This window comes from Dipodomys spectabilis, unplaced genomic scaffold, assembly GCF_019054845.1.
Source record: "Dipodomys spectabilis isolate Male_0828 unplaced genomic scaffold, ASM1905484v1 ptg000094l, whole genome shotgun sequence".
In the NCBI taxonomy this organism is placed as follows: domain Eukaryota; kingdom Metazoa; phylum Chordata; class Mammalia; order Rodentia; family Heteromyidae; genus Dipodomys; species Dipodomys spectabilis.
The window spans coordinates 4,584,541-4,607,607 of NW_024870771.1; the positions used below are offsets into that span (position 1 = coordinate 4,584,541).

The following is a 23,067-nucleotide window of genomic DNA, read 5'->3' on the forward strand; positions in this document are numbered from 1 at the left end:
GGCACTGTGGCTCAAGTGGTAGAGCTCTAGCCTTGAGCTGAAGAGCTTAGGGACAGCACCCAGGCCTAGAGTTCAAGCCCCACAACCATCAACAAAAAAAAGAGAATATTGTAGACCAGCTGGTTACTTAGGAGGCTGAGATCTGAGATTCATGGTTCAAAGCCAACCCAGGCAGAAAAGTCCATGAAACTCTTATCTCCAATAAACCACCAGAAAACCAGAAGTGGTAGAGTGCTAGCCTTGAGCTGAAGAGCTGAGGGACATGCCCAGGCCCAGAGTTCAAGCCCCATAATCAACAAGAAAAAAAAATCCTAGACCTACTCAGGAGGCTGAGATCTGAGGATCACTGTTCAAAGTCAGCCCAGACTAGAAAGTCCATGAGACTCTTATCTCCAATTAACTGCCAGAAAACTGGAAGTGGTGCTGTAGCTCAAGTGGTAGAGCATTAGCCTTGAGCTAATTGCTCAGAGACAGTGCCCAGGCTCAGAGTTCATGCCCCACGACTGACAAAAAAGAAAGAAAGAAAGAAAGAGAGAGAGAAAGAAAGAAAGAGAGAGAGAGAGAGAGAGAAAGGGAGGGAGGGAGGGAGGGAGGGAAAGAAAAGAATATCCTAGACATATTCTAATTATTCCAAATGAGGGAAGCCATGCAACCTGTGTTTCTTTGGATCTGGCTTGCTTTGCTTAGTATAATTTTTTCCAAGTCTTTCCATTTCCTTACAAATGGGATAATGTCATTCTTTCTAATGGAAGCATAAAATTCCATTATATGTGTGTGTGTGTGTGTGTGATCCATTCATCTACTAAGGGCCATCTAGGTTGATTCTATATCTTAGTTATGGTAAATAATACTGCAATGAACATGGTGTTGCTGGTAGCTTTAATGTGGCCTTGTTTGTGGTCTTTTGGGTAAATTCCCAAGAGTGGGATTGCTGAGCTATAGGGGAGCTCTATGTTTAGTCTTTTGAGGAACTTCAAAGGAGGATATTTTTAGGAGAGGATCACAATGGCTCTTTACTTTTTAAATGTGACTTCTAGAAAAAAATTACATCATATATGTGGTTTATATTGTATTTTTGCTAGTAAGCCTTGGGCTAGGCCATAATAAGATATAAACTGAACAGATTATGCAGTGTCCTCTTCAGTGGCCAAGGGAAAATGGACTGTGTCTGAAGTGGGGGTGCTTCTTTCAGTGCTGTGTGGGCTAAGAACTGGAGAGGGATGTTTCCCCAACCCTGAGCACTTTTGCAGCTTGATCTTGCTTACCAATGTGTTGCTTCAACTGTTTACTTTTTCCCATTTATGATTTTGGGGGCTTCGATCTTGAACATGCACACACAGTAGATGACTTGAGAATGAACAAACAAATACATCTTTGTCATGCATTCAGTCAGGCATGGGACTCCATGCAGGATATGATTTCACCTCACAATTGTGATGCCATTTATTACATGTCACTTTCTAGATTCTAGCATTGCTGCTATGAAGTCTGATACCACCTTAATTTCTCTCTTCTGATCTATGGGAAAATTACTTCCTACTTTTGTGTGTGTGTGTGTGTGTGTGTGTGTGTGTGTGTGTGTGTGGTGTGCATGTGCGCATGCATGTTAGTCCTAGGGCTTGAACTCAGAGCCTGGGCCTTGTCCCTGTACTTTTTTGTTCAAGGCTAGCACGTTTGAGCCACAGCACCACTTTCAGCTTTTTGGTGGATCTCATGGATTTTCCTGTCTAAACTGGCTTTGAACTATGATCCTCAGATCTCAGCCTCTTGCATAGCTAGGATTACAGGCGTGAGCCATTGGCACTCAGCCAACTTTTTCTTCTCTTAGTTCATTTATGATCTTTACTTAGGCCCCAAGAACTTTAAAACCTTATGATGCTATGTCATGGTGTGGTTCTGTTTCACCCTCTGTACTATATATTATATATATATATATATATATATATATATGTAGTATTTTTCTTCAAGGAGTTTTAAAGGGGCTAAGTCAATTGGAGGGGCAGACAAATAGAGAAAGTGAGTGAAAGAAGTCACACTATTGAATGTACATATGTGAAAATGGAATCAGGTAACTGAGGGGATGGATGGGATTGGGAGAGATGGGGGAGACAGATGAAAAGGATGATACTGATCAAGATGCACTGTACTCATAAACTGACATGTTGGAACCCCTTTGCACAACTACTTAATAATAATTATAATAATAAAGATACATGGAAATATCAGTGCAACTCCAAATATTCTTATTATCTTTTTACTGGAGTGACAAGTTGGCTAGGTAAACAATTCATATATGACACACATATTTTTAAGTTTTGAAGAAACTATTGTTTTTTTATGGTAGCTGAACTGTTTTACCATCTCACCAAGAGCTCAACATGGTTCCAATTTCTCTTCATTATTTCTAATTACTCATTATTTTCTCTCTCTTTCCCTCTGTCTCTCTGTCTGTCTGTCTCTCTCTCTCTCTCTCTCTCTGTAAGGGGTGGGGGGGTGATCCTGGGACTCGAACTCAGAGTTTGGTTGCTGTCGCTGAGCTTTTTTGCACAAGGCTAGTGCTCTATCTCTTGACCCACAGCCTGTCATTGTTTTTTTGTCGGTCATGGGGCTTGAACTCTGGGCCTGGGCGCTGTCCCTCAGCTCTTCAGCTCAAGGCCAGCGCTCTACCACTTGAGCTACAGCGCCACTTCCGGTTTTCTAGTGGTTTATTGGAGATAGGAGTCTCACGGTCTTTTCTGCCCGGGCTGGCTTTGAACCGCGATCCTCAGATCTCAGCCTCCTGAGTAGCTAGGATTACAGGCGTGAGCCACCGGCGCCCGGCAAAAATTCTTTTTTTTTTTTTTGGTCGGCCGTGGGGCTTGAACTCTGGGCCTGGGCGCTGTCCCTCAGCTCTTCAGCTCAAGGCGAGCGCTCTACCACTTGAGCTACAGCGCCACTTCCGGTTTTCTGGTGGTTTATTGGAGATAGGCGTCTCATGGTCTCTCCTGCCCGGGCTCAGCCTGCATTTTTTGCCCGTAAAATCTTTGTTTTTGTCAGTTGTGGGGCCTGAACTCTGGGCCTGGGCACTGTCCCTCAGCTCTTCAGCTCAAGGCTAGTGCTCTACCACTTGGGCCACAGCTCCTACTTCCGGCTTTTTCTGCTTATGTGGTGCTGAGGAATTGAACCCAGGACCTCATGCATGCAAGGCAAGCGCTCTACCACTGAGCCACCTTCACAGCCCATGCCTGTCTTTTTTTGATGGTTAAGAATCTCCAGGACTTTCCTGCCCAGGCTAGCTTCGAACTACAATCTTTAGATCTCAGCCTCTTCCCTCCTTTGGCTTTTATTATCATCCTACATAGATGTTGCTGGCTCTTTTTGAATCTCTCCTCCTAGAAGGAGCTTCCTGGAGTCAGAGAAGGTTTGTAAGGGATCAGTGCCATGTTGTAGGCTGGCAAAAACCTTGCATGTGAATTTTCAGTCCATACTTCTCCCAGCCAATAAATTTGGGCATCATAGTGCTTTTCATCAGGCGACGCTCCTCTTCCCACCTCACAGAGAGACTGCTTTCTGCAAATATGTACATTGCCTGCTTTAGACAGTGCCCAGACATTCCCATTGCTACTCTGTGCACTTGATCCTGAGGATGCAAAAAGATATGTTGCAACAGGATCAACACCTGCCTTAGGCAAATTAACTTATCTAGCTCTTTCTGGACTCTGCAGCTGGGCCTCAGTTTTCCACTTCCTCCTGAAACTTCTAGTGGTCCACTTTCCTCTTCTCTGGCTTAGACATATTCCAGTTTCATTGGAATTGGTGGGTTCTTTTGGATTTTCTGTTTTGTTTTGTTTTTGCCAGTAGAGAGTCTTAAATTTAGGGTCAATCTGCAGTGGCGGGGCAGCAGCAGCAGCAGCAGCCGTGAGCAATCCTAGACTCCCGACCCTGCATCTCAGAAGCAACCCAACCCAGTTCAGGGCTGCAGTGGCTGCGGCAGTGGTAGCCAACGACCCCAGACTTGCAGTGCAGTGCAGAGCCCGGGTTGACCCCATCGCTGCGGGGCACAGCTCCTCCCTGCACCGGCCTAAATAAGGGGCCCAGCCCAGCCTGGGAGGGCAGCGGCAGCTGTGGTGGGGCAGTGGCAGCAGCAGCAAACAACCCTAGGCCCCTGGCACCTCTCCCACTCCCCAACCCCCAACCCCACTTCCCCCCCCCAGCCCCTCCCACCCCCAGTCCCCAGAAGCAATCCAACCCAGCTCGGGATGGCAGTGACTGCGGTGGGGACAGCGAACGACCCCAGACGGGCAGTGCCATGTGGTGCCTCTCTGCACAGGCTCGTGCAAGCAACCTAGCCTGGAACAGCAGCAGCGGCTGAGCTGGTGGCGGCAGAAACAAAGGACCCCAGACTCCAGACTCGCAGCGTCCCTGTGCCTCCCTGCACTGGCCCGTGGAAGCAGTCCAGCCCAGCGCGGGGCAGCAGCGGAGAGGACACCAAACGGGACAGCATAAACAGTGGTAAAGACTGTGAAACACAGACCCATTCTGCACCACCATCCAGCATAGCCCACAGTCATCTCAACGAACGCGGAACTCGGTGTTGAACAGCAACCTACAGTCCACAACACCAGCCATCTGCCATAGCACTGCTGGACAGCTCCCAACCAGTACCAGGATAAGCAGGAACCCTAGCTGTCTTCACTGCCTGCCCCTGACTGGTCAGGATCTGAGTACACACCCCAGCAGAGGGCAGAGTGTATCTGCCCACCACAAACTAACAGGAATAAGCCCTGTATGAGTCAGATCAGCAGCTGGAAAGCAGCCTCTCTCACAACAGAACCTTGAACCAGGTAAAATACGCTTAACCAGCCCAGCACTGAGAGCAAGCTACATCAATTGATCCAGGAACAAATCCAGAACCAAGGAAAGGAGGCACCTAGTGACCAAAACAACCAGGGCCTGGAATTGATCTCCAACAATCCCTGAATCCACATGTGAAAATCACAGCGAAAAACTACACAATTCATCAACAGCCAAGATAGTAAACCAGACTCAAAGACCAGCAACCACCCAGGGGAGAACGCCAGTGGACGCAAAAAAACAAATGGAAGACAAACACTACATCCAAGAGATGATGGAGGCAATGACTCAAGATTTAAAATGAGAAATAGATCAGAAATTTAAAGAACAAACAAATGAACTATCTAAAGAGATTCAGGCCCTCAAACAAGAAATACACACAGTACACACCTCGCTGAAAGATGAGATTAGTATTCTAAGGAAATTATAATATTATACACAGAAATTATAAATGGCTCAATCTCTTCTATGCAAAATTCAATTTCCTCCATGTAAACCACAATGGAAGCCACAGTTAATAGAATAAATGAAATGGAAAATAGAGTATCAGATACTGAAGATAAAATGCAGGCACTTGAAAAAAAAAAGTTACAGATATGGAAAAAACCCTCAAAACATGCCAAAGGGAAGCCCAAGAACAAGCAGACAGTGCCAAGAAATTTAACCTTCATATAATTGGGGTGTACTAAGGGGAGGAATACCAGAATAAAGGAATGCAACACTTATTCAATAAGATCATCACTGAAAACTTCCCCAGTCTTAAAAGAGAAAATCTTACCTACATAACAGAGGCCTACAGAACACTGCAAGGCACATTATAGTAAAAATGCTAGATTTTAGCAATAAAGAAGCAATCTTGCAGGCAGCAAAAGCAAAGAAAAAGCTATACTACAATGGGAAAAAATTAGAATCACTGCAGATCTCTCCACACAGACTCTGAATGCAAGGAAAGTCTGGGAAAGTACCATCCAAGCCCTGAGAATCAACAACTGCCAGCCCAGACTGGTATATCCAACAAAGCTAGCATTCACATTCGAGAGAGAAACTAAAATTTTTAATAGTAAAGAAAAATTAAATGAATTCTTAAACAATGAGCCAGCATTACAAAGAATATTAAGAGCGGAAATACAATCCAACGAAAGCATTCAAGAACCGGGATCCAGACCAGATAGATACCATTAGGAGACCAACTTATTAAACACAGGAGGGAAGGAAAGAAGAAAAACTTAGGAAAGTAGAAAATGACAGAAAATACAATATGCCTCTCTATAATAACCATAAATGTTAATGGACTCAATTCACCAATCAAAAAAAAAAAAGAACTGCAGATTGGATCAGAAAACAAGATCCATCAATTTGCTGTCTTCAAGAGACCCACCTCACAGCCAAAGATAAAAGCAAACTTCACCGGGCGCTGGTGGCTCACGCCTGTAATCCTAGCTACTCAGGAGGCTGAGATCTGAGGATCGCGGTTCAAAGCCAGCCCGGGCAGGAGAGACCGTGAGACTCCTATCTCCAATAAACCACCAGAAAACCAGAAGTGGCGCTGTAGCTCAAGTGGTAGAGCGCTTGCCTTGAGCTGAAGAGCTGAGGGACAGCGCCCAGGCCCAGAGTTCAAGCCCCACCACCGACACAAAAAAAAAAAAAAGCAAACTCCGAGTAAAGGGTTGGAGAAAGGTCTACCATGCAAATCCCCCCAGCAAGATGATAGCTGATAAAATAAACTTTAAAGTCACTATGAAAAGACAAAGAAGGTCACTATATAATAATACAGGGAACAACCCAAGAAGAAGACATCACCATTGTCAATCTATACTCCCCAAACATCAGTACACCCAAATATGTTAAGAAAATACTCTCAGATTTACAGGAAATGATGGATCCAAGCACAATAATACTAGGAGTCTTTAACACTCCACTCTCACCAAAGGACAGGTTCCCCAACCAAAGAATTGGCAAAGAAGTTTCTGAATTAAACAATATCATATCTCAAACAGACTTAACAGACACATACCAAGTTTTCCACCCAACAACAACCCAGTACACATTCTTCTCAGCAGCCCATGGAACTTTTTCTAAAATATATAATATCTTAGTTCATACAAATAATTTAAGCAAACACAAGAAGATTGACATAATCCCCTGTATTTTATCTGACCATAGTGGAATCACACTAGTTCTCAATAACAAAGCACACAGTAGAAAAAACTCAAGCACATGGAAATTAAACAGCACATTGCTGAGCAATACATGGGTCACAGAAGAAATTAAAGAAGAAATTAAAAAGTTCCTACAATTCAATGAAAATGAAGACACATCACAAAGAAACCTATGGGACACAGCAAAAGCATTCCCGAGGGGCAAGTTTATTGCTCTCAGTGTGCTCATCAAGAAAACAGAGACAGATCAAATAAACAATCTCATGATGCAAATAAAACTGCTAGAGACACAAGAAAAAGTTGAACCTAAAGTCACTAGATGGAGCAAGATAACCAAAATAAGAGCTGAAATTAATGAAATAGAGAATAAGGAAACTATAAATAAAATTAATAAAACAAAAAGCTGTTTTAAAAAAATCAATAAAATTGATGGACCACTGGCAAGATTAACTAAAAAAAAGAAGAGAGGAGACCCAAATAATAAGATCAAAGGTGCCACGGAAAAAATTACAACAAACATCCAAGACATCCAAACAATTATAAAGAAATATTTCCAGACTCTCTACTCACAAAGGAAGGGAAACCTAGCTGAAATGGATGAATTCCTAGAGAAATACAAATTGCCCAAACTGATCTAAGAAGAAATAAATCAATTAAGTATGCCAATAACGTACAATGAGATAGAGGAAGCAATCAAAATCCTTCCAACAAAGAAAAGCCCAGGACCAAAGGGATTCACTACGGAATTCTATAAGACCTTTAAAGAGGAATTAATACCCATACTCCTCAAGCTCTTCAGAAAAATAGAAGCAAAGGGAGTAATCCCAAACTCATTTTATGAAGCCAATATCACACTCATCCCCAAGCCAGGCAAAGACCCAACAAAAAAAGAGAACTATAGACCAATCTCTTTGATGAACACAGATGCAAAGCTCCTCAATAAAATTCTAGTCAACAGAATCCAGAAACATATCAAAAAAAAATCATACATGAAGACTAAGTAGGCTTCATCTTAGAGATGCAGGAATGGCTTAATATCCGTAAGTCAATAAACATAATCCATCACATCAACAGATCCAAGGTCAAGAGCCACATGGTTATCTTCATTGATGCAGAAAAGGCTTTTGATAAGATACAACATTCATTCATGTTAAAATCTCTGGAAAAAATTGGAATAGAAGGAACATTCCTTAAAACAATAAAGGCCTTATATGACAGACCAACAGCCAATATCATACTTAATGGGGAAAAGCTACAACCAATTCCCTTATAAACAGGAACAAGGCAAGGATACCCACTCTCCCCACTCTTATTAAATATAGTTCTGGAATCCTTAGCCAGAGCAATAAGGCAGGAAAAAGACATTAAGGGGATCCGCATAGGGGAGGAAGAAGTTAAACTATCTCTTTTTGCAGATGACATGATTTATATAATCCCAAAGGCTCCATCCTCAAACTCTTAGAGCTTATAAACCACTTCAGCAAAGTAGCAGGATATAAAATTAACCCAAAAAAATCAGTCACCTTTTTGTACACCAACAATGTACAAGCAGAAAGGGAAATCAAGGAAACAATCCCGTTCGTAATGACCTCAAAAAAAAAAAAAAAAAAAAAAGGATCTAGGAATTAACCTTACCAAAGATGTAAAGGATCTATTTCCTGAAAACTATAAAAGTCTAAAAAAAGAATCATAGAGGATACCAGGAAATGGAAAAATCTCCCATCTTCCTGGATAGGCAGAATTAACATAGTGAAAATGTCTATACTGCCAAAATTGATATACATATTCAATGCAATTTCCATTAAAATCCCAATGACATACTTTACTGAAATAGAGAAAACAGTCTAAAAGTTAATATGGAACAACAAAAGACCTAGAATAGCCAAAGCAATTCTAGGCAAAAGAAACAATGCAGGAGGGATCATGATACCGAATTTCAAGCTCTACTATAGAACCATAATAAAAAAGACAGCTTGGTACTGGTACAAAAAGAGACCCAAAGACCAATGGAACAGGATAGAGGACCCAGAAATAAAGCCACATATGTACAGTCAGTTGATATTTGACAAAGGAGTCAAAGGCATACAGTGGAAGAATCATAACCTCTTCAACTATTGGTGCTGGGAAAACTGGGTGGCCACATGTAGAAAACTGAAAGTGGACCCTAGCCTATCACTATGCACTAACATCAACTCAAAATGGATTAAAGACCTTAACATCAAACCTGATACTCTGAAACTACTGCAGGACAGAGTAGGAGAGACACTTGAACTTATAGACACAGGCAGCAACTTCCTGAACAGAGTCCCAGGGTCACAACAAGTTGTAGAGAGACTCAACAAATGGGACTACCTTAAAATAAAAAGTTTCTGCACAGACAAAGAAATAGCAAGCAAACTAGAAAGACAGCCAACTAATTGGGAAAAAAATATTTACCAGCAAAATATCAGAAAAGGCTCTAATATCCATTATATACAGGGAACTCAAGAAACTAATCCCTCCCAAATCTAACAAACCAATCATGAAATGGGCAAGGAAACTAAGGAGAGATTTCTCAGATGAAGAGATAAAAATAACAAATAAACACATGAGGAAATGTTCACCATCCCTGGTTGTGAAGGAAATGCAAATAAAAACAACACTGAGATACCACCTTACCCCAGTCAGAATGTCCCACATCCTAAAGTCAGCCAACAACAAATGCTGGAGGGGATGTGGAGAAAGAGGAACCCTATTACACTGCTGGTGGGAATGTACACTTATACAACCACTTTGGAAAGCACTCTGGAGGTACTCAGAAAGCTAAATATAGACCTCACCTATGACCCAGCCATACCACTCCTAGGCATCTACCCTGAGCAACAGGAACCAGGATACAAGGACACATGCACCTCCATGTTCACTGCAACACTGTTCACAATAGCCAAGATTTGGAAACAACCCAGATGCCCCACTACTGATGAGTGGATCCAAAAATTATGCAGCCATTAGAAAGGACAAAATAAAGGCATTTTCAGGGAAATGGATGGAACTAGAGCAGATTATTTTGAACAAAGTACGCCAAGAACAAACAGACAAACAGCACATGGACTCCCTGATATGTGGATGCTAAAGCCAAAATACAAGAAGATATGGCAAACAGGACTCAAGAAACAAAGGACAGCCACCCATTTTGTCATATCATTGCTAAATGACTCCATGTTCTAGACTATATATATGGTAGATATATGCACGCAACAGAGGGAAGCCAGGAGGAGGAACAGAATAAGTGGGAACAGCCCACACTAAGCAAAAGGAAAGAAATATAAACATCACCTGATGTGGAAAAAGTAACTTGTATTGTCAAAGCTCATAGAATTCACAAACTGTATAGACCATGATCATGACAATTTGCCTTGTGAAAGTTAAAATGTGTTTGTGACTCTATCACTCTTCCACAATACTGTGAAATATGTGAAATTTATGTAATCATCTAATCTCTATTAAAGAAACAAGTGAGAGAGGGGATGAGTTAAGAGAGGTGGGTGACAACGTTGTCAGACACTTTGTACTCATATACTGTTTTGTGGAATGGGAACTTCTTTGTACAACTACTTAATAAAAAATAATAAATTAGGGCCTAGATGCTTGTTCCTTACTTTAGCTTTTTCACTGAAAGCTGGCACTACACTACTTGAGCCTCAGCTCCACTTCCATCTTTTTCCTGATTAATTGGAGGTAAGAGACTTTTCACAGACTTTGCTGCCAAGACTGGCTTTGAACCACGATCCTCAGATCTCTGCCTCCTGAGTAGCTAGGATTACAGACCTGAGTTACCAGCTCCCAGGAGAGGCACTGTTCTGTTTCCATTTCTCATCCTCATTGCTGCTTGTGGTGACTTCTAAGAAAGCAAATTCAACATTTTTGCTGCCATGCTCAAGTGAGAGACAGCAATCCTCTCTCTAAACCATTGTTGGCCATAAAAAGAATCTGTATATTGGGCTGGGAAGGTGGCTCAGTGGTAGAGCGCTTGCCTTGCATGCCTGAGGCCCTGGGTTCGATTCCTCAGCACCACATAAGCGAAAAGAAAAAAGCTGGAAGTGGCGCTGTGGCTCAAGTGGTAGAGCACTAGCCTTGAGCTGAAGAGCTGAGGGACAGCGCCCAGGCCCAGAGTACAAGCCCCACCAGAGTACAAGCCCCACGACTGGACCCCCAAAAAAATTGTGGATACAAAAAGAATCTGTATTTGAGTGTGTGTGTTGGGGGGTGTTTTTATTTTTTCCCTTGTGAGAGAGACTGTGAAGAAGGCTGATCTCCTGTTCTTGGGGACCTTAATGTCCCAAGTAGGATAGAGCAATTTGGTGAGCAATGCCAGTAACAAGTATTCAGAAGAGATGGAAAGGGAGGAGGAAAAGGAAGGAGAGGAGACTGGTGGAGGGAGAAATGAAATCCAGCCATATAGAAGTTTGAGTTGAAAGTGACAGCTCCAGGGAAGGTAAGTCTTCTGCTGCAGAAGGAAGGGAGAACAATGATTCCTCTCCCTGCAGGGTGACCATGTATGGCTGGACTCTTCCTCCACCAAGATGAGTGTGGCCATTGGAGGCATCATCAAGGAAACAAAGCCAGGCAAGATCTTGGTTGAAGATGATGAGGGCAAGGTCAGTATTGGCATTCTCCTATTGTCTTCCTGTTTCTTTCAGGGCCCTGGAGCCTGCTTCCTCTGCTCCCAAGCATCAGGAGTTCATAAGCCCCAGGGGCATCTCAGTGTTAGCAGGACATATGGTAGTAAAGCCCTGCCCTTGTGAGCATCATGTTTATCCTGGGCCATGTTGAAGGGTTGAAGAGTACAAGGGGAGCAGGTAGGGATAGGATGGAAAAGGTCTGAGGCAGGGAGGAGGGAGGGCCCAAAGTGGGTGTGTAAAGTGACAGCTGGGTGAAGAAGGTGGATGAGGGAGAAGAAGAGGCAAATGCACATGTGGGAGTGGGTCAGGCAGGAAGCTCACCTACCTGGCAGAGGCAGCAGTAGCCAAGGGCAGTGAAGGGAGGCAAGATCTTCAGGGCACACAGCCAGTTGGTCACTTAATTCCATCTCAGGCCAAACTCCCTGTGCAGCTATGCAGCCTGGGTGCTCCAGATGATTGAAACCAGTAAAATAGTAACAATGATATCTTCCATTTGCCTAATGCTATATGTAGGGTTTTTCTAAAAATATTCTTATGCTTATTCTATTTGCACATTTTATTCCAATAACCTAATGCCCCAGCTGCAAGCTGGCCTTAAATCTAGCGCCCAGCTAGTTGTTCTTCAGTTGAAGTCCACCTTTCGCCCCTAGCTACACCTGGACCCCAGGCCCAGGCAGGTACTGACCAGTGCCATAGATAGAATTGATTTTGTCACAGCTGTCCTTTGAGACTATCCACAGTCTGAGCCTGGTCAGAGACTGGCCACTGGCACCTGGCCAGCTGATCTGATTCCCAAAGGCCACCTCACTTCTAAGGAGATGGAGAAAAGGGATACAGGGAGTGGGGGGGGGGGGGTGGCCTGTGTGGAGGCCACCTCTCAGGTGACTCTGTGCTGTCATTTCAGGAACACTGGATCCCAGTAGAGAACTCTGATGCCCTCAGACTCATGCACCCCAACTCAGTGCAAGGTGTGGAGGACATGATATGCCTAGGGGACCTGCACGAGGCTGGCATAGTGCACAATCTCCTTATCCGCTACCAACAGCACAAAATCTACGTGAGTCCCGCCCTGTGTCTGTGTGGAGAAAGCAATGAGCGTGGAAATCAGAGGCCAGGCACTGCTCCCTGTGTCCTTACTTAGTGTGGTTGGCCATTTTTTCTGTCTCTGTTCCATATGGAAAGATCCAGGTGCATTCCATTCTTGAAGATGAGATGCTGATGCATAGCCATAACACAGAATGTAGCATCTAGTAGGCGCTCAATGAATGCTGCCCCTTCATCTGTCTGCGTCTGTGCACAAGGCCTGCCTTCCAGGCTGAGTGGACACTGAGGGACAGTGGGGACTTTTGTCCCCAATTCCTAGCATGTTGTAGAGACAGGGTTACTGACAGAGACTCTGGCTATCCTGAGAGCAAGTCTCGTGACAGCTGGGATTTTGGGGTGCTCTTCCACAACCAGTTTAGAAAGGCCATGTGAAGGCATGCAGACCCTTTTCTTAAACTTAACAATGCAGGTAGTTGGTCTGGTCCCAGGGCACTCATCCCACTCTCCATGAGACAGGGTTCCAAAACTGACACCAGTAAGGGAATGTGGGGGGGGGGGGGGGAGGCAATCAGATCCAGGCCAGGGCGTGGCTAGGGAAGTCCCTACCTGGGTCTTCTACATGCAGCCATTTTGGCTATGTCTTGCCCTCTGGTGTGCTCAGAGGAATCCAGGAGCGAGCTGGAGACCATGAATAGAAAGGAAGACTAGAGGAAAGAAGAAGAAATGCCAGGGGAAGGAAAAAGTAAAATGAGCTGCTTCTGCTGTGGCTGAATGTGCATCAGAACTCCAGGACTACAATAAGATAAATTGATGCCACTCTTCCTGCCTAGGCATTCCTCTATGTATCCTGTATGTGGCTTTCATAGCCTTGAAGGCCAAGGGCAGTGCTATGGCCTGTGAAGAAGTCCTCTAGCCCTACCTTCAAAGGAGCAGTGAGGCCTAATGGGAGCTCCTGAGGATAGGTGGTCCTGGGCCAGGGACCCAGAGCACACAGAATGTGTGGTTAGGACTGATGAGGACTGTCCATGTTAGCCAGCTTTCATGGAGGCCTCTGTGGGATGCAGGCCAGAACACACTTCACACCTTCAGCTCATTTTTGATGAGCCTTTTCTAAGAACAAGACAGGGTTCTAACCTTTTCATCTCACTAGAAACAGGTCCAAAGAAGCTCGTATTCCTGGTAGAGTCGAGTAAGCTTCACAATGGAAGGTAGCAGAGTCAGATCCCACTAAATCCTCAAGATGCTAGACTGGAGCCGTACAGCTCTGCCCTGGCAGAGGGTGCTGACCAGTGGCTCTTCTTCAGACATATACAGGCTCCATCCTGGTGGCTGTGAACCCGTTCCAGATGCTGCCCCTCTACACCATGGAGCAGGTGCAGCTTTATTACGGCCGCCATGTGGGTGAGCTGCCCCCACATGTGTTTGCCATTGCCAACAGCTGCTACTTCAACATGAAGAAGAACAAGAGGGACCAGTGCTGTGTCATCAGGTGGGACTTTCAGGTTAGGGTTGGCTCTGAGCATCTCCAGGCGGGTGTGACAGGAGTTCTTCTCATTCTACTGCAAACATCCTTTGCGAGGACATACATTCACTCAGTCAAACTAAAGCAAAAGTAAAAGTGCTGAGGGCTTGACTCAAGGGATGGAGCACCTGCCTAGCAAGTATAAGACTCTGAATTCAAATCCCAGTGCCTTCCTTGCAAAAAAAAAAAAAAGAGGCTGTAATTTTGAGAAACTTTAAAGAAGCGCAAGAAAGGAAAGCAAAATTGGCCAGAAGTTGCCGTTGGTTATGGGATTTTGAGGGTTCATTATGCAAATTTGGAAGTGTAGGGGTATAGAGGGGATGCCTAGGGAGTGGAGCCTAAGAGTCTGCCCTTCCTACCAGATGACCACCACATTCATGTGCAAGACATTTATTTGATTCATTCACATATTTATGTGACACTGGGAATGAGCCAAATCTACTTGTGCCAAGGATCTCATAGCTTAGTAGGTAGGAAGAAAGGACAAACACAATCAGTAATCTATGACACTGACAATCTGAGACCCACAGGGGGATTTTAAGGCAAATGGTGGGATTTCTGCCTGGGGAAAGGGTGACCCTGTCAGTCTGGCCCCAAAGCAGGAGAATTCTGTGTTTGATGGCAAGAGTTGTCCTCATGGTGACCTCACCTCCTTGCTCTCTCCTGGCAGTGGGGAATCTGGGGCTGGGAAGACAGAGACCACCAAACTCATCCTACAGTTTCTGGCCACTGTCAGCGGCCAGCATTCATGGATTGAGCAGCAGGTGCTGGAGGCCAACCCCATCCTGGAAGGTAAGCTATCATCCTGTGTACTCACTCACTCTTCTCCCCAGAACTTGGGGTGGTAGCCTTTCAGGAGGAAGTGGCCTTTCAGCAGGAGTGGGGTGGCTGTGAGTATGGAGCTTCCCGGAAGGGGATATAGACTGGTGACTTCATAAGCTTTCACCATGTGTGTTCCATAGGATATAAAAGTGTTCCTCTTTTTTGTTCTCAAAATTTTATTGTGATTAAGTAGTTACATAATTTCCCAAATTTCACATTATTGTGAGATAGTGATGCTCAGTTAAAGTCACAAACACATTCTAACTTTCCTGGAGCGAATTGTTTATCACGGTCTGTAACATTGAGTTCTATGAGCTTTGCGATACAGTTATTTCTTCCACATTGGGTGATATGTACATTTCTTTTGTTTTGCATAGCACCAGCTGTTCCCTCTTTCCCACTTGTTCCCTCCCTCCCATAGCTGCCATTAAGTTGCATAGTTCATTTTGGTCAATGTCCAGTGCAGCTGATGAGTCCCGTTATATGTTTTTCCCTGATTCCCTCTAGTTCTGTGTCGTCTTCCTGGTTCCCCTCCTGTTGTACACATATATACCATACATGTGATCAGAAGCATGGGGTTATTTAGTAGTGATTCGACCAGATGAGTGGAAGTCCTTTGTTTCTTAAGTCCTGTTAATTTTGTAATATCACTTAATATTTTGGATTTAACATCCACTTATCAGGGAGACCATGTACCATTTGTCTCTTTGCTCTTGGCTTACCTCGCACAACATTTCTTCTAGCTCCATCCATTTCCCTGCAAATGCCATTATTTTGTCACTTCTAATGGCTGCATAATATTACATTGTGTAGAGATACCACAATTTTTGGATCCATTCATCTGTGGTGGGCATCTGGGTTGTTTCCATATCCTGGCTATTGTGAACAGTGCTTCAATGAACATGGAGGTGCATGTGTCCTTGTATACTGGTTTCTGTTGTTCAGGATATATGCCTAGAAGTGGTATGACTGGGTCATAAGGGAGGTCAATATTTAGCTTTCTGAGGACCCTCCACACTGCTTTCCAAAATGGTTGTATAAGTGTACATTCCCACCAGCAGTGTAATAGGGTCCCTCTTTCTCTGCATCCCCTCCAGCATTTGTTGTTGGCTGACTTGTAGATGTGGGACATTCTGACTGGGGTAAGGTAGTATCTCAAGGTTGTCTTTATTTGCATTTCCTTCACAACCAGGGATGGTGAACATTTCGTCATGTTTCTTTGCCATTTTTATCTCTTCATCTGAGAAGTCTCTCTTTAGTTCCCTTGCCCATTTAGTAATTGGTTTGTTAGGTTTGGGAGGGATTAGTTTCTTGAGTTCTCTGTATATAATGGTTATTAACCCCTTGTCTGATATTTTGCTGGTAAATATTTTTTTCCCAATTAGTTGGTTGTTTTTCTAGCTTGGTTGTTATAGCTGTGCAGAAGCCTTTTATTTTAAGGTAGTCCCAATTGTTGAGTCTCTCTCCAATTTGTTGTGACACTGGGACTCTGTTCAGGAAGTTCCTTCCTGTGTCTATAAGTTCAAGTGTCTCTCCTACTCTGTCCTGCAGTAGTTTCAGAGATTCAGGCTTAATGTTAAGGTCTTTAATCCATTTTGAGTTGATGTTGGTGCATGGTGATAGGCTGGGGTCCACTTTTAGTTTTCTGCATGTGCCCTCCCAGTTTTCCTAGCACCAGCGGTTGAAGAGGCTGTATTTCTTCCATTGTATGTCTTTGGCTCCTTTGTCAAATATCAACTGACTGTAGGCATGTGGATTTATTTCTGGATCTTCTATCCTATTCCATTGGTCTTCGGATCTGTTTTTGTGCCAGTACCATGTTGTCTTTGTTATTATGGCTCTATAGTAGAGTTTGAAGTTTGGCATGGATATCCCTCCCATGTTGTCTTTATTCCCTAGAATTGTTTTAGCTGTTCTAGGTCTTTTGTTTTTCCATATGAATTTTTGGACTGTTTTCTATATTTCAGAGATGTATGTCATTGGGATTTTAATAGGAATTGCATTGAATTTGTATATTAATTTTGGTAGTATTGCCATTTTCACTATATTAAGTCGGCCTATCCAAGAGCATGGGAGGTCTTTCCATTTCCTAGTGTCTTCTGTAACTTCTTTCTTTAACTTTTTATGTTTTTATTAAATAGTTCTTTTACATCTTTGGTTAGGTTAATTCCTAAATATTTTATTTTTTGGGAGGTTATTGTGAATGGGGTTGCTTCTTTTATTTCCCTCTCTGCTCGTACATTGTCAGTGTACAGGAAGGCGACTGATTTTTGTGGGTTGATTTTGTATCCTGCTACTTTGCTGAAGTGATTTATGATTTCTAAGAGTTAGGGGATGGAGTTTTTGGGATCGTGAAGGTATAGTATCATGTCATCTGCAAAAAGGGGTAGTTTCACTTCTTCTTTCCCTATGCGGATCCCTTTAATGTCTTTTTCTTGCCTTATTGCCCTGGCTAAGAGTTCCAGGACTATATTGAAGAGGAGTGGAGACAGTGGGCATCCTTGCCTTGTTCCTGATTTTAGGAGAATTGGTTGTAGATTTTCCCCATTAAGTATAATATTGGCTATTGGTCTGTTGTAAATGGCTTTTATTGTTTTAACAAATGTTTTTTGTATTCCTATTTTCTCCAGAGCTTTTAGCATGAATGAATGTTGAATTTTATCAAAGGCCTTTTCTGCATCTGTGGAGATAATCATGTGATTCTTGATCTTGGCTCTGTTGTGGAGATAATCATGTGATTCTTGACCTTGGCTCTGTTGATGTGTTGGATTACATTTATTGACTTAGGTATGTTAAACAATCCCTGCGGGCTGGGAAGTTGGCTCAGTGGTAGAGTGCTTGCCTTGCATACTCTAGGCCCTGGGTTCGATTCCTCAGCACCACATAAGCAAAAAGAAAAAAGCCGGAAGTGGCGCTGTGGCTCAAGTGGTAGAGTGCTAGCCTTGAGCTGAAGAGCTGAGGGACAGTGCCCAGGCCCAGAGTTCAGGCCCCACGACCGGACCCAAAAAAAAAAAACCAAAAACAAAAACAATTCCTGCATCTCAGGGATGAAGCCTACCTGGTCGTAGTGTATGACTTTTTTTTTTGGGGGGGGGGGGGGTCCAGTCGTGGGGCCTGAACTCTGGGCCTGGGCGCTGTCCCTCAGCTCTTCAGCTCAAGGCTAGCACTCTACCACTTGAGCCACATTGCCACTTCTGGCTTTTTTCTTTTTGCTTATGTGGTGCTGAGGAATCGAACCCAGGGCCTCATGAATGCAAGGCAAACACTGAGCCACCTTCCCAGCCCCAAAGAGTAAATTTCTTTTTGGACAATGTCACCCCTTCCCTCACTCTCTCCCAATTCCCCATCCCCCCCCCCCCATTCCCACCCATGTTTTTGTGTTGTTTTTTCATTGTTATTGTTTTGTTTTTGTTGTCATGCTGTTGGACAGAATCTTGCTGGTTTAGAACTTGGAATACTTCTGTCTCTGCCTCCCAAAGGTTGGGATTGCAGACCTTTCAAACAATTTCAGCAGGTTTCGCTGTCAAGTGCTTCTGCATGTGTTCACTGGCATTCGCCCTCCCTGCTCCCACGGGCTCAGCTTTCTCACTCAGCTTGTCTCATTCTCCTGTCGTTCTTTTTTATTTTTTGGTGTATATTAATTATAACGGGGCTTCGCCATAGAGGTCTATTTTTTTATTAGTTAATTTCTTTACTAGTAAGAAGGTTTCCTGCTTTGTTTCAGTTTTTGAGACAGTTTCACCCAGATGGCCTTGAACTTTCTGTCCTTCTGCTTCTTCCTCCCAAGTGTTAGTGTTATGAGTAAGCACTACTCCATGGACTATGGACTACAGCTCATCTTTTTATTCTCCTGATCATATATTTTGCAGGACAGATGTTGATAATGTTCAATTTTTTTCTTTTATGAATCATACTTTTGGTATGGTTTCTAAGAAATCTTTGCCAAACTAAGATCTTTTTCCATGTTTTCTTCTAAATATTTTGTAGTTTGAAGGTCTTAAATTTAGTTTAATGATCCAGTTTGATCTTGTTTTTTTTTTCAGTGATGTAAGGTTTGGGCAGTCTATCTTCCCCTAGCCTTTTGTTCTGTTTTCTCCTCTTTCATTCCTTCTCTTCCCTGCTTTTTTGCATATGGATATCAAAATGTTACACTCTGCTTGTCAGAGACTTTCTCTTTTGACTTGCTTTTGCATCTTCATCTAAGATCAATTGTTTATACATATTTTGGTCCATGTCTGGGTTTCTATTTGTTCAATAGCACTCTGCCTGTCCTTTGTAGTAACAGAAGCACTGCTTCCATTTCTTAGCTTTACAGGAAGTTTTGCAGTCAGGAAGTATGTATTCTCATATTTCAATCTTTTTTTTCCAATTAAGCTATTCTAGGTAATTTGACAAAACGAATTCCTGCATCAGGTTCTTTATTGAGATACTTAGCCAGTTACCTTGAGTCAATGTGTTAACTAGGCTTTTAGTGTATGTGTCTGCCAGTCTTGGGGCTTGAACTCAGGGTCTGAGATTTTGTCCTCAAAGGCTTGTGTTCTACTACTTGAGCCACAGCTCCAGTTCTGGCTTTTTGGTCATTAATTGGAGACAAGAGTCTCACAGACTTTCCTGCCCAAACTGGCTTCAAACCACAATCCTCAGGTGTCAATCTCCTGAGTAGCTGGATTATAGATGGATTATAGATTATAGATGACCATCAGTGCCCAGCTAAATAAGCTTTATGTCTGGCATTTCTCAGAGAATCCATTGAGCCTTGGGGTCCTGAGGAAGAGAAGAAGAAAGACTGAGAGAAGACAGAGTGCAGCCTGGTGCCAGTGGCTCACGCCTGTAATCCTAGCTACACAGGAGGCTGAGATCTGAGAACTGTGGTTCAAAGCCAGTCCAAGCAGGAAAGTCCATGAGACGCTTATCTCCAATAAACTAGCCAGAAATGGACCAGTGGCTCAAGTGGTGGACTGCTAGCCTTGAGCAAACCAACAAACAAACAAAACCTCAGGGACAGCTCCTAGGCCCTGAGTTTAAGCTCCAGGAGTAGTACAAAGAAAAAAGGAAGAAAGGAAGGAAGGAAGGAAGGAAGGAAGGAAAGGAGGGAGGGAGGGAGGGAAGGGAAGGAAGGAAAGAAAAAAAGAAAGACAGAGGAAGGAAGGAAGGGAGGGAAGGAGGAAGGAAGGAAGAAAATGCAGTATTTTCTAAACTAATTCCACCACTATTCCTTCATAGGACTTATTTAATTATGGTATTTTCAAAATGTATCTCAATCCATTAGTGGGTAATCAAATTGATCTTTTAGAACAAATGAAATATCACAAAGTAGAACATACTCTAGCACATTTTTCTTGGTAAGAAGATTTTCTTTTTTAAAACTGTCCCATATGTAGGCCAAGCTGGCCTCCAACTTTAAATCCTCCTTCCTCTGCCTCCCAACTGCTGGGATTATGTTTAGCTCCAGTACTTACTATTTTGTTTTAGTCATGTGTGTACATGTGGAAATGTGTATAATCAACAAAATAACACAGAGAGATTCTAAGGAATACTGAGCTTTGGGGGGAGGTAGAGGATTCCACTCCCAGCTATGCATGCTGTGGAGACCAGACATACCCAAAGAGTTTAAAGCAAGAGGTGCCTTTTTGTTTCTTTTCTTTCTGGTACCTGGGACTTAACTCAGAGCCTCATGCTTGCTTAGCTTGCTTGCTTTGCTGGTTCTCTGCCACTTGAGCCATGCCTCCAAACCACTTTTGTTGGCTATTTTGGAGATAGAGTTTCACCAACTTCTCTGCAAAGGCTGGCTTCAAACCTCCATCCTCTAGATCTCAGCTTCCTGAGTACCTGGTGCGAGCCACCAGCATCCAACTAATTACCAGAAGATGCCTTTACAAGCAAAACAGAGACGTGTGCATAATTTGTTTTGAAACAAGAACATTGGTTATAGGGACTTAATTTAGGCATTGACATCGATTGGCTTAATTTAGGCATTGACATCGATTGATACGCAGAGATCGTGTGTCAGGCACACGTTCTATGTGCCAGCTAGCTGTCTGTGTGCTCATGTCCCAGGCTGGAGCTTGGAAAGCCCTTGGCAAAAGTTCTAGTTAAGGCATAGAAGGGTTAGGGCCTCCTTTAATTGTGGTTCGAAACCCAGGGCCTCATGCCCACCCTGCCACAGTTGTCTTTCGAGGCCTTTTTAGGGGCATTTTGCAACAGCTGTTAACAACAGCATTCGTTATTCATGAATTTCGTTTTGGTTAGGGTGTGACTGGCACCTTCAGAGAATGTAGTTGAACCACCTTCCTTCCTGAGGATGGCTTGGGAGAAGGGTCTTTGAGTCATGCTACCGCCCGAAGGAAGCCCGGTAATCCGTGGCTACTCCCTGTGCAGGCCCGGGTCTGCCCCGCAGCCTCTTCCCTGATGCTCTGACCCGCAGCCTCTTCCCTGATGCTCTGACCCGCAGCCTCTACCCTGATGCTCTGCCCCGCGCTCAGCAGCCTGGGGCCCGTGCACCTGCAGAGCGCCCCGCGCTGCGAGCCTGACCTAGGCCCCGGTGCCCCGGCCCTCGGTGCCCCGGCCCTGCCCCGTCGGCTCCGCGCCGGACCTGTCCCCCCTGCCCCCTGCCCCGCCGCCCCCGGTCCGACGCGGGGCTCCCGGGGATCGGTGCTCTCCTCTCACCCCCCCCCCCCCCCCCCCCCCCCCCGCCCCGCAGCCTTCGGGAACGCCAAGACCGTCCGCAACGACAACTCTTCCCGCTTTGGGAAGTACATCGACATCTACTTCAGCCCCGGCGGCGTGATCGAGGGCGCGCGCATCGAGCACTTCCTGCTGGAGAAGTCCCGGGTCTGCCGGCAGGTGAGGGGAGGGGGTGGGTGGGCGGGGGAGGGGAGAGGGTGGGCCGGCAGGTGAGGGGAGGGGGCGGGCGGGCGGAGAGGGAGGGGGTCAGCGGGCGGGGGAGGGGAGGGGGCGGACGGGCAGGGAGGGAGGGGGCGGGCCGGCGGGGGAGGGGAGGGGGCGGACGGGCAGGGAGGGAGGGGGCGGGCCGGCGGGGGAGGGGAGGGGGCGGACGGGCAGGGAGGGAGGGGGCGGGCCGGCGGGGGAGGGGAGGGGGCGGACGGGCAGGGAGGGAGGGGGCGGGCCGGCGGGGGAGGGGAGGGGGCGGGCGGGCGGGGAGGGAGGGGGCGGGCGGGCGGGGAGGGAGGGGGTGGGCCGGCGGGGGAGGGGAGGGGGTCCGCCGGCAGGGGAGGTCAAGATGTCTTTCCTGCCACGTCCTGTGTGTGGCGCCCAGGCAGCAGAGCTGGGGCAGGCCTGACCGTGGGGTGGGGGCTTTTGTAAAATGGTGCCACCCCTAACACAGGTGCGTGCGTGAGCGCACGTGCAGGGACACAACAATCCAGAGCAGGAAACCCAGCAGCGGGGACAGGGCTGAGTGTGAAGACAGGTGGACACTGGGCACTGTGGAAAGCCCTAGGAGGAAATTCACACTTAGCGAGTCCTCCTCTCCGCAGCACCCCCTGCACCATTCCATTCAACTTTCACAGCCACACAAGAGGGGGGACCGTACAGAGCAAGAAGTCTACGGAGTCCTGACACGTTCAGTACATATTTGGCCTGTATCTCATAGCCAAATGTGGCAGTCTCTCTGATAGCAGTGTGTGCCCTTCCTAGAGGTGCAGACCTGCTTACACAGTGATAGCAGAGTTCATAGAATTGATCATCTAAAATGGTACCCAGAATGGAATGAGAAGCTTCTACAGCAGGTTAGAAACAGCCTTGTCCATGATAAGTGGTATTTACACATCATAGCTAAGTATGAGTGAAGCCCTAGACCTGTCCCCAGCACCATGTGCACAAGTCTGTAGGTGTGTGCACGCAGACACACATTATGACATATCTATACTGTGAAATGCTGGGTAGTTAAAAAAAGAAGGAAGCCTGTGTACAAGGATCACCAAGAAACAGATAAATACAGAGGAAGTTGAATAATAATAAAACATTTTACAAAAGAAAAGGATGGTTTCTAGATTATTGTAAGTCA

General features: G+C 45.0%; 1 protein-coding gene across 1 annotated transcript in view; it reads left to right on the forward strand.

Moving 5' to 3' along the window:
- The window catches only part of Myo7b (myosin VIIB), a 96,657-nt gene that overhangs the window by 20,383 nt on the left and 53,207 nt on the right, over window positions 1–23,067 (forward strand). Inside the window, exons 3-7 of the mRNA XM_042685230.1 lie at window positions 11,519–11,629; window positions 12,558–12,710; window positions 14,002–14,186; window positions 14,890–15,011; window positions 21,742–21,884. Of these exons, the coding sequence (XP_042541164.1) occupies window positions 11,519–11,629; window positions 12,558–12,710; window positions 14,002–14,186; window positions 14,890–15,011; window positions 21,742–21,884 (714 nt within the window). The remainder of the gene's footprint in view (window positions 1–11,518; window positions 11,630–12,557; window positions 12,711–14,001; window positions 14,187–14,889; window positions 15,012–21,741; window positions 21,885–23,067) is intronic.